General features: G+C 46.4%; 1 protein-coding gene across 1 annotated transcript in view; it reads right to left on the bottom strand.

Annotated features, from left to right (window-relative positions):
* Positions 1-15,510, bottom strand: part of ARHGEF4 (Rho guanine nucleotide exchange factor 4) — a 399,330-nt gene that overhangs the window by 29,442 nt on the left and 354,378 nt on the right. The window contains exons 9-11 of the mRNA XM_069617840.1: positions 14,615-14,847; positions 10,599-10,728; positions 1,932-2,063 (exon numbers count right to left, since the gene is read on the bottom strand). Coding sequence (XP_069473941.1) covers positions 1,932-2,063; positions 10,599-10,728; positions 14,615-14,847 — 495 coding nt within the window. The remainder of the gene's footprint in view (positions 1-1,931; positions 2,064-10,598; positions 10,729-14,614; positions 14,848-15,510) is intronic.

The following is a 15,510-nucleotide window of genomic DNA, read 5'->3' as shown; positions in this document are numbered from 1 at the left end:
CACAGAATCTCTAGCAACACTCACACGGAATCCCTAGCAACACTCCCACGGAATCCCTAGCAACACTACCACGGAATCCCTAGCAACACTCCCACATAATCCCTAGCAACACTCCCACAGAATCCCTAGCAACACTCCCACGGAATCCCTAGCAACACTCACTGAATCTCTAGCAACACTCACACGGAATCCCTAGCAACACTCCCACGGAATCCCTAGCAACACTACCACGGAATCCCTAGCAACACTCCCACATAATCCCTAGCAACACTCCCACAGAATCCCTAGCAACACTCCCACGGAATCCCTAGCAACACTCCCACGCAGTGCTTTAAGTGGGGTAAGAAATTGAGGAGGGGGGGGCTCGTTTGGGGGCGTGGCTTCCATTGTGGGCGTGGCCTAAAAGTGCACAAATCATAGTAAGGTGCGCAAACAAATATATAAATGTATTTGAGCATTTATATATTTGTTTGCGTACTACTATGGTTTGTGATTTTTCAAGCCTTCTTTTATATACATAGCAATGTTACATATTTCTATGTTTATAAAAGGTGGCTTGTAAGTGCACAAACCATAGTAAGTTACGCACACTTGTGTGCTTACCTTACTATGGTTTGTGTACTTTTCAAGCTGCCTTTTATAAACATAGACATTTGTAACATATGTCTATGTTTATAAAAGATGGCTTGAAACATAGGCATCTTTTATAAAGCGTTGAGGACGGACAAAACCCAAGGTGGCTTTGTCCGTCGACAAAGCTTTATAAAAAATGCCTTGAATTGTCTAAGATTCAAGCCGTCTGTTACAAACATAGAAATATTTCTACGTTTATAAAAGATGGCTTGAACGTACACAGTTGAAGGTAAAAAATAATAGGGCGGACCCTCTTTTTTTGTAAGGGGGCTTGACTCAAGAGGGTGAAAGGATTAGAGAGAGCGAGTGAGTCAAAAGCTACCCTAACCAAAGGCGTGACATAGGGTCACCAGAATTTGCAGTGGAGCTAGGTAAATACTAGCTCAAAAAAGGACAAATAACAAAACCCAAGGGTACGGAGAATATCACAGAGAAGGGTTTTGTTTATTTAACATTAACAAAGAACAGAGAACATTTTAACACACTGCGCCTTGGCGCTGAAAAAGATGTATTGCTGAACACAAAATAATTCTCAATATTTGTGGGTTAGTAGACATAGTGAGCAAAGATGTTAAGTTTTTGTATTGTTTTAAATTCCAATACGTTCCACATAGTTTAACATTGTCTTTCACATGTATTGTTAGGAATGGCAATACATTTATCATTGTCTAGCATCGTCATACACAGTTGAAGGCATCTTTTATAAAGCTTTGCCGACGGGGAAAGGCGCCTCGGGCTCAGTGATCTCCGCTCACAGCAGAGATCACAGAGCCCGAGGCACATTTCACCCTCTGCGAACCCGCGGGCTCTGTGATCTAATCTGCATATTAGATCATGGAGCCCGCGGGTTCGCTGAGGGCCAGTGACCTGGCGAGGGAAAACTAAGGGACTCTAGCTTCCTCTGATGGCCCCTCAGATGAGGGGTCATCAGAGAAAGTTACAGTGACTGACGGAAGTGCCAGCCTGGCTGGCACTTCTGTCTGCTTGCCTGACGTTAAAGTGGCGGGCGCATCTAGCGTCGCAGCTGCGGCCGCGGCAGGATAATGCGTCCTGCCATGGGGTTGTGGGGCCGGGGAGCCCCGGCAGGGCCCCGGCTCAGCCCCACTTTTTGGAGACTGCCGGGGCCCGGCCCCGCCAGGCCCCGGCCCACTTAAAGCACTGCTCCCACGGAATCCCTAGCAACACTCACACTGAATCCCTAGCAACACTCACACAGAATCCCTAGCAACACTCACACGGAATCCCTAGCAACACTCACACATAAACCAGCAAACTCCTAAATCACCTGCTCACGTTACCTTCTTGCAGTAGAAAAGCTGATGGTCGAAGAGGAAGAATATTCTCTGCTGACTTTTGGCTTGAGGCTGAGAGAGCTTGGTTAATTCTCCCGAGTGGATGAGTTCGGAGCTTCTCATCAAGACATCTTCCCCCTGCAGCAGAAACGGGAAGGAATCAGAACCCAGCGACCTAACTCTTACACAAGAGGAAATGTCATGCACTGGGGGAACAGGAGGGGGCGCAGTCAATCTAAAGGACGCGCTGTGGTGTCCAGCACAATCTGTCCCATATTAAAGGGCTATGGACAATAGGCCTGAGAAGTCAGCTGGTGACCTTCATAGTAGCTGTCAGCGACACAAACTGCTACCAGAAAGGGAACCTAAATGTGAGTTGTACGAAGACATATCTGTTAATTGAGCATCTCTAACATAAATCCTATCCAGAGGTTAGAGGTTAGATGAAGTGGTACAGAGGGACTTAGCAGTGGACGATAAATGAAGGCAAGAGTGGCGAGTGCCACATTACAAAATGTTCACTGCAGTTATATCATATATTATTCTTTAGTCTCAAGGGAAATGTCATGATGTCTCCTGTTCTGTGATGGAGGGGGGTAGCCAGAGCCTTATTGGTCATTTTACCACCATGTTTCTTTTCGAGCCCGCTCTCATCACAGATTATGTGCCTCATTACAAGTCCAGCGGTAACCGTGCCGGCGCTACTGGCGTGTTGCCGCCGGACTTGCAATATTTACAGGAGCCTTGCTTGCCAGTAACACAGGGGCTTTAAAACCCAGGGGATCCGGGAAGTCAGGCGCCGGTTAATTGTTAATCCCCATTCCCATTTGAGTCCCATAGGACTCAATGGCAATGGGGACCACGGAAGCACCAGCACCGTTAATAATGGTGCCGGTGCTTCCCTGATACTCTGCGGGCGGGTGCCGTTCCGCCCACCAGGTCTGACCCTGGCGGGTGGGACAGCACCCGCCTGCAGAGTCGTACTGTGCTGGTTCAGTAACAACGGTGCCGGTAGGCTTCCCGGAACCATTGTTACCAGACCGGCACAGTCGTAATGAGGCCCTATTTCTCTTAGGATTGCCCTTTCCCCTGTATAACCTTACTTCCTGTTTACCCCTTACAATCCACATCACAGGCTCTGAGCTTGGTCAAGCATCTATCTCTCTGCATCATTACAACCTCTCCCTTGTTTCCCCCGCACGCTGCCATTTCTGGGCTATTTCTGGGTTCATCGTATTTTCAGGTATTCGACTACACCACCTATCCCCCAAGCAAACCCTTACCCCGTCTTAATCCATAAGCTACCCTTCCTCTATCCGGGTTGCACTGAGATGCAAACCTGAGTGTCTGCTCGATGCAGGGCACATCATCCGTAGTAAGTTTGTACGCAACAAGCTGACCACGGCAATGTGACTTGCTCTTGGCCAAGGTGGGACAGATTAGCATAGGAGGGAACATCAAGGAATTGGAAAGACTGAAAGTGTTTCATCAGTCATGTTTAGGTCGAGCTCATTAATTTGGTCTTAGAGGCGGAGGTGACTTGGGTAAAGTCAGTAGGTCCCCCCATTGGTGTCGCCATTGTTTCTCAAAAGAGATATTTTCTCTCAGGGTTCCAGTTTGAACTGATCAAGTAACATGCAAAGGAGCAGCAAAGTTAAAATGGAAACACCAGCATAGCCCTTCTAGTAAGTTTCACAGATCGACTGTTGCTCTTTACCCTCTTTCACACGTAGCTCTCCTTTGTTAAGGCTATGTTATCTGGTTTAACTAGTATGCATGTCAGACCCTGCCTCTTAGGCACATGAGCTCGTATGGCTGCGGTGCCTCTGGCAGAACCTGTCTTTCTTTCTTATATATTTCTTCTTCACCTGACTTATGGACTCCCCACATGGTTTCTATCCTCTCCTCTTTTTCTTCCCTCCCATTAATAGTGGTACCAGATAGGAAGTGCTCTTGGCTCACTTTGCATCTTCCAGTTGCATCATTAATGTCTATCACAACGGCACAGTTCCATGGCGACATTATTGCATGGAACATGCACGGGCCACCCCTGCAACACCCACATTTTTTTTTCTTTTTTTTTCTCTTTTTTTTCTTTTTTTTTTTTTTTTTAAAAAAGTGTTTTGCCCCTGTCCCCATATATATGGTCACCCATATAATATCGCTGCAACCTTTTCCCGGCGATATTATTTATGACGACCATATGTATGGGGATAATATTACCTGATACCAATGACACTATCATGGCCCAGGGCTCTTAGCACAACCTCCTCCTTCTTGACAGGTGTCTTCTGTCTCTTTTCAACTCACCCCCTCTTCTGCCAGCCCACCTTCTCCCATCCCCTTGCCCCCCCTGTGGTTGGACCCCACCCCTGTGCCCACCCTCAGAAAACATTTAAAGGGAGTAACCAGCTTTATGTAGCTACCCTCAATTCTGGCTCTTCTGTCAAATACTCCTCTGACATCTCTCACCTTCTTGAAGACTGTGACCTTGATGTCCTTGCTCTCACTGAGACGTGCTTTTGACACTCTTCCCCCCAAGGGCTACAAGATCCTGTCCAATCCCAGGATCTCTCGGTCTGATGGCAGAGTGGCTCTGATTTTCCCTGAGTGGGTTCCTGCCACCATCATCCCCACTCAATCCTACATATCCTTCCTTTGAATGCATCATCTGTAAACTCTCTCTCGTACCCTCTCCCTTACTCTCGCCACCATCTACAGGCCCCCGGTCTCACCCTCCCCTTCCTCTCGAAATGAGCATACCCCTCCTCCTCTCTCCCGGCCTCCTGCCCCAAAATGTCTCCTCCTTGGAGACTTCAACATCCATCTTGACTCTCTGGTTTTGGCCACTGCAAGGATCAAATTCAAGATCCTTTGCATCCTCCACAAGGCTGTCTGGGGCCTGGGACCTCTCTACATCCAGCATTCTCTCTCCAAATACCTCCCTGCTAGAGTTCTTCGGTCCTCTAGCTCCAACTCTCTGCCGATCTGAGTTTTCTCCAAGCAGAGAGTGGGAGGTATATCCCTTTCCTCTGCAGGTTCCTCCCTCTGGAACAGCCTTCTTGCCCCCCTCAGACTTGAGCCGAATCTCCTTAAGTTCTGCAACCTTCCCAAGACTTTCCTTTTCTCCTCTCCCTTCTCTCTCCCCCTCCTGTGGTAATGTCCCTCTGCCGCTGTGACTGGTGCCTGATCCCTTCTGACCCATATTGGGGTCAGACCACCCCTGACCAGTCTCCCACAGCATCCCTTACCAGTACTTGCCCCTCGGGTGTCCTTCCCAGGCTAGCCCAAATCTGGTCCTTCTTGTCCATCACACTTGTATGCCCTTCCCCCTTTCCCCTGACACTTGCCCTCATTGCCCCCCCTAAGCACTGGCTCACCCCCTTTGCACCCCCTCTCCAGCACTTCACCCCTTCCCAACTCAACACTGCCCCTACTCCTCCCTCCCCTGCACTCATCACCTTTGTTATTTGCACTTGCACGGTAGGGCTGTTACAAGGCTAATATAACCATCACTGTTGTTTTTCCTTTCCTATGCCCCCCGCATCCCCTTTTTTTGCCTTGTGGCGCTTGGAAACACTTGTGTTTAGGCACCATACAAATGCCCGATAAATAAATTAAATAATATGTCAACAGCAATACGCAAATTGATTTGTAGCACCACATGTGGTGGTAAGGTGGAGGGGGATAAGAGGAGGATACAGAAAATGGTCACAGTACTTGGATCAATAAAACCGGTATATGTGCAGGGAAGAGGGTGGTGGGAGAAGAGTATTAGCCCACATAGGTGCAAGGATGAAGGTGAAGCCAATCAAGGGAATAGGATAGTTATAGACAAGTGCAAGAATGTAGGGCACCTCAACTATCGCAAGACTAGTCAGAATAGCTAGTAGATTGTAAGCACCCCATAAGTCTTTTGGGGATTTAGTGCAATCAACTCCAGTGACAAAAGGGCTCATGTTTCAACCTCTGGCACAAGAGAAGACGAGGGGACAACACTAATAGATAAACCTCCTCTACAGTCAGGCAGGCAAGCATCCTCCCATTAGTTTAGAGGGTAAGGCTGTTTGAACGGGTAGGTTTTTAGCAAGTTTCTGACTTTTAGGGGGTTGCTTAATGGTAGTTTCTTCTAAAGAAAGACACCACCCATGCTGAGGGACATTAGACCTAATTTATTGTTCCCAACATGTACGTTGAGAGACATTTTTCACCTTTGGATATCTGATTTCACAAGGCGTGTTGTATTTCTTGATGTAGAGTGAATGATATGTAGGGCCATGCCTTTGACTACCCTATGAATGACACAGACAATGTTAAAGTCAATCCTTTCTTCAGGGAAACCAGTGGCTGGCCTTTGGGGCTGGCGTGATATGATCCCAGGGTTTTAGCCCCAAGGTGAGTCATGCTGCCTTGTTCTGGGTGAGTAGCAGGGTGCATGTGAGACATTTCGGAAAGCCAAAGTACAGCCTATTGAAATAATCCAGCCCGGCCAGCACCAGAGCTCTGATCACCTCCACTTTGTGTTGTAAATTGAGGAAGGGTAAGCTCCTCTTGAGCTTATTGTGGCCATGCCAGCTGTGTGGAGGTAGTGTGCATTTCATAGCATGGCAGGATAGCTCAGGGAAGCAAGATAATGCATAATAACAGAGGTTCGAATCCCAGGCTTGGGCTTAGAAACTGATCCCCGGTATTAAGCGCGTTATAAAAGAACAATTATAATAATTATAACCCCTTCTTCTCGGGAGCATGTGTGCTTGTGTGACTGCAGAGCCCATGCCAGTTAGAGGGCAGAGCCCATGCCAGTTACAGCTTTTCTGTTATCGGACACGTCAGCTTTTGCAAATGGATTGCCCACATCAGAGTCAGCACTTTATGTCACGTCACATGGGCTGGTGTGGTCTGCACTGCCCAGATGGACACATCCCTTCATTATAGGTAGAACATTATGAGGTGTAGGTGCATTATCCATGTCAGATGCAGCTGTCCTTTTCATGGGCAAATGAGGTGGTGTGGCTCCAGTGTCTATGCCAGAGTCAAAAACAAGGGGGGGGGGGGTGCTTGGCGTTTCTCTACTACCGGCCTATATCCCTGGTTAGAGTCTTTAGCTCACCATCCTTTCACAGAACAGAAATGTCCACTACATATCACTCTTTGTCCTGCCCAAGGGCAGTCCAGCACCGAAATGCCAGGCAATTCTCTTCTGAACTAGAGTGCCAACAGCAACCGCAGACATGTGTTTCGACCTGGTTGGGCCTCACCAGTGAGGTGGAGCTGTGCCTCTCTAAGAACAGTGAGCAAGGGTTCCATGTCTGGATTACCCTAGTAATTTAGGGTGAAAACCCAAAGCTACTTAATATGCAAAAACAAGGGGGGTTCTGGGAGTTTCTCTACTACCAGACTATATCCCAGGTTAGAGTCTCAACCAGAGCCTTTAGCTCACCATCCTTTCAAAGAACAGAAATGTCCACTACATATCAATCTTTGTCCTGCCCAAGGGAAGTCCAGCACCAAAATGGCTGTCAATTCTCTTCTGAACAAGAGTACCAACAGCAACCCCAGATACGTGTTTCAGCCTGGTTAGGCCTCATCAGTGAGGTGGAGCTGTGCCTCTCTAAGAACAGTGAACAAGGGTTCCACGTCTGGATTACCCTAGTTATTTAGGGTGAAAACCCAAAGCTACTTAATATGCAAAAACAAGGGGGGGTTCTGGAAGTTTCTCTACTACCAGCCTATATCCTGGGTTAGAGTCTCAACCAGAGTCTTTAGCTCACCATCCTTTCAGAGAACAGAAATTTCCACTACATATCAGTCTGTGTCCTGCCCAAGGGCAGTACAGCACCGAAATGCCTGGCAATTCTCATCTGAACAAGAGTACCAACAGCAACCCCAGACACGTGTTTTGGCCTGTTTGGACCTCATCAGTGAGGTGGAGCTGTGCCTCTCTAAAAACAGTGAGCAAGGGTTCCATGTCTGGATTACACTAGTAATTTAGGGTGAAAACCCAAAGCTACTTAATATGCAAAAACAAGGGGGGGTTCTGGGAGTTTCTCTACTACCAGCCTATATCCTGGGTTAGAGTCTCAACCAGAGTCTATAGCTCACCATCCTTTCACAGAACAGAAATGTCCACTACATATCAATCTTTGTCCTGCGCAAGGGCAGTCCAGCACCGAAATGGCTGGCAATTCTCTTCTGAACAAGAGTACCAACAGCAACCCCAGATACGTGTTTCAGCCTGGTTAGGCCTCATCAGTGAGGTGGTGCTGTGCCTCTCTAAGAACAGTGAACAAGGGTTCCATGTCTGGATTACCCTAGTAATTTAGGGTGAAAACCCAAAGCTACTTAATATGCAAAAACAAGGCGGGTTATGGGAGTTTCTCTACTACCAGCCTATATCCCGGAGTCTTTAGCTCACCATCCTTTCAGAGAACAGAAATGTCCATGCCATAATCAGTCTTTGTCCTGTCCAAGGGCAGTCCAGCATCGAAATGCCTGGCAATTCTCACCTGAACAAGAGTACCAACACGTGTTTCAGCCTGTTTGGGCCTCATCAGTGAGGTGGAGCTGTGTGTCTCTAAAAACAGTGAGCAAGGGTTCCACGTCTGGATTACCCTAGTAACTTAGTGTGAAAACCCAAAGCTACTTAATATACTAAAACAAGGGGGGTTCTGGGAGTTTCTCTAGTTTGCCAGAGTCAACCCATCTTTTCAAGGGCACATGCGCAGCAGGGCTGCAATGTCAACACCAGTGGCATCTCTACCTTTCAAGGGCATGTGATCTGGTGTAGGTGTGAATACCCAGACAGAGCCAGGATATTTGGATCTAGATGGTTTGTGGATGCTGCGGATTGTGAGTGCACCAGGGACAGTATTACGGAAGCTGTGAGCATTTGCACACCTCAGCATACAGCTTGTAATGGTAAGCAGGATCTTGCTAACGTGTAAAGGTTTCATTTATGCCACATGCACAAGACATCCATCAATGCAAAGAAGAAGGTGTCATCGAGCACCCCACACTGCATGCGCTCTGATGCTCATGCCTGTCAGTTATTTCCAAGCAGTAGTTATGAATACTCAGCATGTTCTGGGGTGAGAATTACAAGTCATCTATGCTCTTCCTCTAATGGCTGGCATGCAGAAGCAAGAGGATGTGAGCTAGATGAGAAAAAGTGGAGTGGAGAGATAAGGAGGAACTGGGTTCAAGCTTGCACCATGACCATGGCAATCCTCTGTCGCTGTCACCTGGCCTGATAAGCACAACAACCCCAACCACCTTCTACAATAAACCCATCCCTTAGACCACCACCACCCAAAACATTGGGCTCTACCATCACCCTGATTTGAGAACGAATACAATTCACTACTAACATGGACCATATTTCCGTTATACACCTTTCCAAGTCAACTACACACTTGACTGCGCCAACATGCTCCACACCCCAAATAACAACCAGCTAATGGGGAATGGGCATCTCTAGTGATATAGGTTTCCAAAGAGGAATAGGTGGTGGAGGCCAGTATCACTGTTTGTGTGGATTGAACGAGCATTGAGAATGATTTGTTACTATGCAAGCTCCTGAAGGTACTTCCTCCCGGTTGACGTCACTGGCCACAGACCTTTAGGTGCAGTCTCACATACAGGGACCATCACTAGGACCTTTGCTGGAAGAATACACCCCACGCATTTCGTCCCTTGAATCCTGAAATCACTGAAAAAAAGAAGTCCTAAAACGTTTGCAGAAGAGAAATGGAAGAAGAGCAGAGGGACTGTCCTCATTGGTAATTTGTAAGGCACCCATTATGACAGAGATTGCTTTGTAAACCCGAGGGAGGGGAAGGGAGCAGGTCATTTGCAGTTCTTGGGGCATTCAGATAGGATAGGTGTGGAGGGAGGGGGCAAGTGCGGGGAGCATAACGTTCAGGCACATCATCTTCATGAGTTCAGCAGTCCAAGAATGTCTTATTCTTTGAAGTCAGGCTCACTACTATGTGGCCTAAAAGTGCACCTGGAAGTAAGTGATAGGCTATTGATGCAAAAAGAGAGAGAGAGGGAGAGAGAGAGACAGAGAGAGAAAGAGAGAGAGAGAGAGAGAAAGAGAGAGGGGAAGAGAGAGCGAGAGAGAGAGAGAGAGAGAGAGAGAGAGAGAGAGAGAGAGAGAGAGAGAGAGAGAGAAAGAGAGAGAGAGAGAGGTGGTGAGGGATTTGAAGTATAGGGGTGTTGGGTTCATGAGCAGTGGACAATCTGACAAGACTTCCAGAGAGTGGTGTCAAATAAAGTGAGGTTGTACTGAGAGTCCATCTCAACATGCCCTGTGAAAAGGGAAAGTGCAAGTATCTTTTAAAGCACTTTGCAGGAAACAGCTTGTGGCTACTCTTCAGTGAGCCATCACTTGCCAGGGTAAATGAGCAGAAGCATTGCGCGAGTAGAGTTTGCGAAGTAATCTGGCTTGGAAACGCTGACATTATGCCTCATTTAGAATTGTTCTGCATCTGCGCTGGTTGGCAACCAACGTAGAAGATGACCTTGAGGTACTGATCCAAAGTGGTGGTCCTTTTGACCGGACTTCGAAATATGCCTACATGCTCCAAATGCTTTACATATCTATCAAGCCACCTATAGATGGGTAAGTATGGCACATCAAGATACACACGGGACAAGCAAAATGTACCCTACCTCCCAGTCCTCGATGGTATTCTGCCACTGGGCGATCTTGTCGATGTTTTCTAGCCTCCTCTTGCGCTCGTTGATGAGCTTGGCAACATTCTTCATGGCATTTAAGGCAGCTTCGACATCCTTGAAGTCCCTGAATAAAAGAAGGTGTCCATATGGAAGGTGTGAACAGCAGGTATTGTCTTACATACAGATGTTGCTTTCCTAATAAGGCTGGGTTATGACACATCTCTTCCTAAGTGTGTGTTCACAGCTGTTTCACACAGTGAGCCTATTCATGGGATTGGTGTCCCTGTACCGTAGCTGTACATTTCTCAGGGTTCTAATCTATTCTGGGGATTGGTGTAGATATGTTCCAATGTAAAGTGACTAGAGATATAACTGGGACTTCCCCACTTAACCACATTCTGTGACTGTGCTTAAAAATGTTAGTGTGAGTAAATTGGTTAACACCAGCATTAGGTGGAAAACAGTATAAAAAATAGTTTAATTTACACTTGTAGAGGGGCAGGTGGACATGTCATATCTAGCTCCCACCCCCCCCCCCCCCACCTCCCTCATATTGGAACAGTAGGAGTAAGAGCCCTGTGTGGCACACCAGGTATTGTCCCAATACTGCATCAAGTTATGAGAGATGATATGCACTCAGACAAGTGTATCGAATGTGCCCCCGCACTGAAAGAGTGGAAGGGTGTCCACACACACCATTGGACATCAAAGAGCTATCAGGGAAATCGGACAAGGGCAGAGTGACGTCATGAAAGAAAGACACAAAGAAGCACTGAAACGATATGCAAATACGTAAAGGATAAATATGTAATTGGAGTGAAAAGAGAAACATGTAATGGAATAAGTAGAAATCATATGCATCAAAGAAATAAATGAGACGAGATTAAGTGAATGTATATATGCAGAAACGCAAGGTAGCTGAGACATATAGAAGCTTGCTGCAGAAAAAAACATAACGTGGCTAAGGCGGCCATGAGAAAAAGATGGATGTCGGACATGTGTTGAAACCAATCAAGCTTCCTCAGAGAGAGAGAGACCAGGGCAGTAGAGTCAGGAGACGCTGGAAAACAGCTTTGTGTGATGAACACAGAGGAGTCTATTGGCCTGGGATCAAAGCTGCCACTTCAAGGAATGATTGCAAGGCACAAAGGGAGTCAAGAGGATAGGCCATGTAAGTAAGACATATTTCTCTTAGATTAAGCAAAGAGGAAAACATCTGCAAGTGCCAAGTATTGGACAATCAAAGACACAAAAAGCCTATGCAAGTTGGAGTGAGCAAGTCTCCAGAGGCCAAGAGGAGTGATGACACCCATCTTAATTAAATCAAATAGTAGTAAATAAAAGGATAAAATTGACAGAAATCGTAATCTTCTGATACGTTACTCAGAAGTCGAAAAAAATGGGCTATTCATTAATCTCCAGACAAAGATAATGGTGTACCTGCACTCCCTTGAATGTTAAAGCACAGAGAACATCCTGCAAGGTCAACTATAAAGAAGAAGCCTTGGCTTAGGCCTGACCGATGAGAGATGATGGACTAATTGGGCAAGTGGGTAGTAGTCTGACATTGCTCTCTGCACCGGAGTTTTGTTTTGCTTACGTGCTGCTAACAAGCCGAAAGTCCAAGGTTGAGAGACAATGCCAACCAATCAGAGGGTCTATGTAGCAACATGCTATACAATGTTGCACAGGCCACCCACTGCTATTATTCTGCTATAATCTGTATTATACGTATTTAGAGGTGGTTCAAGGCATGCCTACTAGATAAGGGGCATTCAGTGATATTACTAACATTTATATGATATATAGGTACATTTGTTCTCTTAACCAACCCCTCCCTTCAATTGGTTTTACAGTTTGTCATGTAGGATGACATCATAGATGACGTAGATTGAGGTATAAAGCCTTTGTGCAATCAAAATTGAAGTGTGAGTAAGTGGACTACAGTTTTTTGTTTGCCAGATTGCCCTACTTTATTCAAGCTGATGATAAAGTAGTATTTTTCCATATTCTTTGAGTCTGTCTGGTTATTTGGGTCTGAGATCATTATTAGTAATTTCATCTAGCACATGAGAAGCTTCAAGGTGCTACAGTACACACTCTCTGTTTGCCACTGGCTTGTGTTGGTGATCGGCATATTTACACCACAATTGCACAATTCTCCAAGCGTCCCTGACTTGTGCCAAGGGTTGCTAATATTTTCATGAATCCAAAGTCACTGACCCTCTCTTTGGGTGTTTTCAGTGCAAAGTCTTGGAATTCTGTAATACACTGATGGCATTAAAAAGATTGCATAGAAACTTTAACAAGAATTACCCCTAGGGATATGGGCAGACTGGGCAATGTCCACTTAGAACTAACTCCAGGGAAGTTGTACCCCAAATAAACACGATAAAAACATATATCCAACTTAGGGGTAGGACAAGGAAGAATGCTCGCGATCTACCAGCAACAAATCCTGACATCTCTGCAACACCTGCCAGGAGAGAACCATTGTTCTTCACCACCATTATATTCAGTACCAAGGCCAGAGAGGAAAATGTGTCCAGGATTGACAAGAAGGAGAACATGTCTCCTGGGATGGCCACAGTGCAAGGCAACTGAGGGTCCACCTGCAGGGAAATATATAATGACCACAGTGAAATCCACAAACGAGAACCCAAGTCAGGGAGCGATGTTTCAATGTGTCAGCCGCGCGATTATTATTATTGTATGAAAGGTGGAGAGCTGAGCCTAAGAAAGAGAGAGAGAGACTGCCTGCTAGAAAAAGTCCTATGTAGTATCATAGTATCATGTACTATACCCCAAATAGGACCATCCCAAAGTAAGAGAGTTGGGACCATGATGGCGAGCTAGTAACTGTGCACTACCCAGAAAGAACATTCCATAGTTTTGGAATGTACCCTTCACGTGGTCCTTGGGTGCCGCCAGGCTAACTCGGATCCCGCACCCATTTTAGGCCCCCGTCTGCACCCATCCTGGAGGAGCTCCCAATAGGGCAGCGGAGCATGTCACAGAGTACTGGGTGAGGATGATCATGTGTGAGGACAGATTGCCTCTGGTCTCTCTGAGCGGCTGACTCTCGCCTATGAGAACCAGCACAGGGGTTGGCCAATCGTCTACCATTTGCAGCAGTCAGGGAAATGTCTGGGGCTGTTTACGAGCTAGAGACCTTATCCAGTAGCTTAAGAAAAAGGACAGAACCCATAAGACCTCCTGGAAGAGGAGAAGACAAGTCATGGTGCCACCTCCCCCTCCTCTACTTGGTATACAGTCTTTACAACGAAAATGTTATGTGGAATGCACATATAACAAAAATGTTATAACGAAAAACATAATGAAAATGTATCTGCGGGTGGGGTAAAGCATACATGCCAACATTCAGACACAGCTGGGAGGGAGATTTCCAAAATGAAATCGGGAGACCAACATTTCCCCATAGGCTTGCATTGGGGCTACAGCTATTTCAGGCGGGAGACAGTGACAACTAGCCCGATTTTTCACTGAATCGGGAGGGTTGGCATGTATGGGTAAAGGGTTAAATCTTGTGAGGAAACGGTTGGGGTGTGTTTTTAGGGGTGGGAAACGGGATTTTCGGTGGCAGACTCACCCAAAAAATAAAAAAATTAAAATGTGTTCTCTTTTGATACCAAAAAAAATACTAAAAATAAATGTTACGTTTTGTCGTTATAAAATGTTCGTTATATATGCTTTCATTATCCAATGAGTCGTTATAAAGACATGTAACCACTCTACTTTGTTTATTTTCCTGACAGCCTGCCGCTCGTGCTGAGGATTACACGTGCAAAAAATAAATGCATCAGTAAAGACATCTGATATCCTAGAGGAAATTTGAGAACTGAGGCGAACGCTGGCCACTGTCATTTCCATTTGGCTTTGACAGAATGCTCTTATTTGCTTCTGCAGGCGGTGGGGCTCTTTTCCAGTCCTCTCCGGCCACACTGCCCCATGTGGCCTGGATGCAGCATGTCTTTGCGAGCGCCACTCACCTGTGCTGGGGATTGGTGTACTTGAGCAGCTCGGCCAGCTGCAGGGGGTATTTGCAGATCTTCTGCACCGGCGTCAGCAGGAACCCGTCCAGCGAGATGTCGATCATCTTCTGCACCAGCCGGCAGCCCTCGAAGAAGTACACATACTTGTTCACCTTGGCCAGGCCGGAGAGCTCGCGGCAGGCATTGGGGTGGTTGTTGCAGTACTCGGAGTAGATCTGGAAATCTGTTTGCTGGGAGAGGGCAAGGAGGAGGAGGGTGAGGCAAGTCCAAAATGATGCAGCTTGAAATGAATTCATCATCATGCTTTACTTGGATGAAACCCACACAAAAAACGACCTCAGTTTATGAAAACATTGTATACACGTTCTTATTAAAATGCCACACCCAAAATTACAATCAATTTCTCAAAACATGAACTACAAACGTTGCTATCGTGTTCTCTTTATCTGAGTAACCGTTCGCCATTAAGCAATCAGTCCATTTCAAACCACATCGTGGAATTCAAAAACTCATGTGTCACCCATGATAAAATCATTTGCACTTAATCGCGCTTTCCACTGGGCTAATGTTCCCATCACCAGCAAACCGAGTCAGCAATGAAGAGTGCTTTTCAGCGTGAGATAAACCTCTTCCATTCGAAGAAAAATGGACCCCCAAATAGTCAAATGTTTTTACTCTACTCAACAGAGACCCATTCACTGTAAATGTTCTCGTGTTTTTCTGATTTCCCCCCTGGCGAGTACAGATCACCTCAGATCATTTATCTCCAGGCCTCGATCTGCCGTAAAAAGCACATAACCATTTAACAGTGTTTGGAGAGCCTTTGGGGTACGAGCTAACAGCACCTCAGAATGAGTGTAGGCTAAAGGGGTCCCATCTACTCATACCTTTTC

The sequence above is a fragment of the Ambystoma mexicanum genome, chromosome 10, assembly GCF_040938575.1.
Source record: "Ambystoma mexicanum isolate Mex_15411 chromosome 10, UKY_AmexF1_1, whole genome shotgun sequence".
Taxonomy (NCBI): Eukaryota; Metazoa; Chordata; class Amphibia; order Caudata; family Ambystomatidae; genus Ambystoma; species Ambystoma mexicanum.
This window is presented reverse-complemented; position numbering and strand designations above follow the sequence as displayed.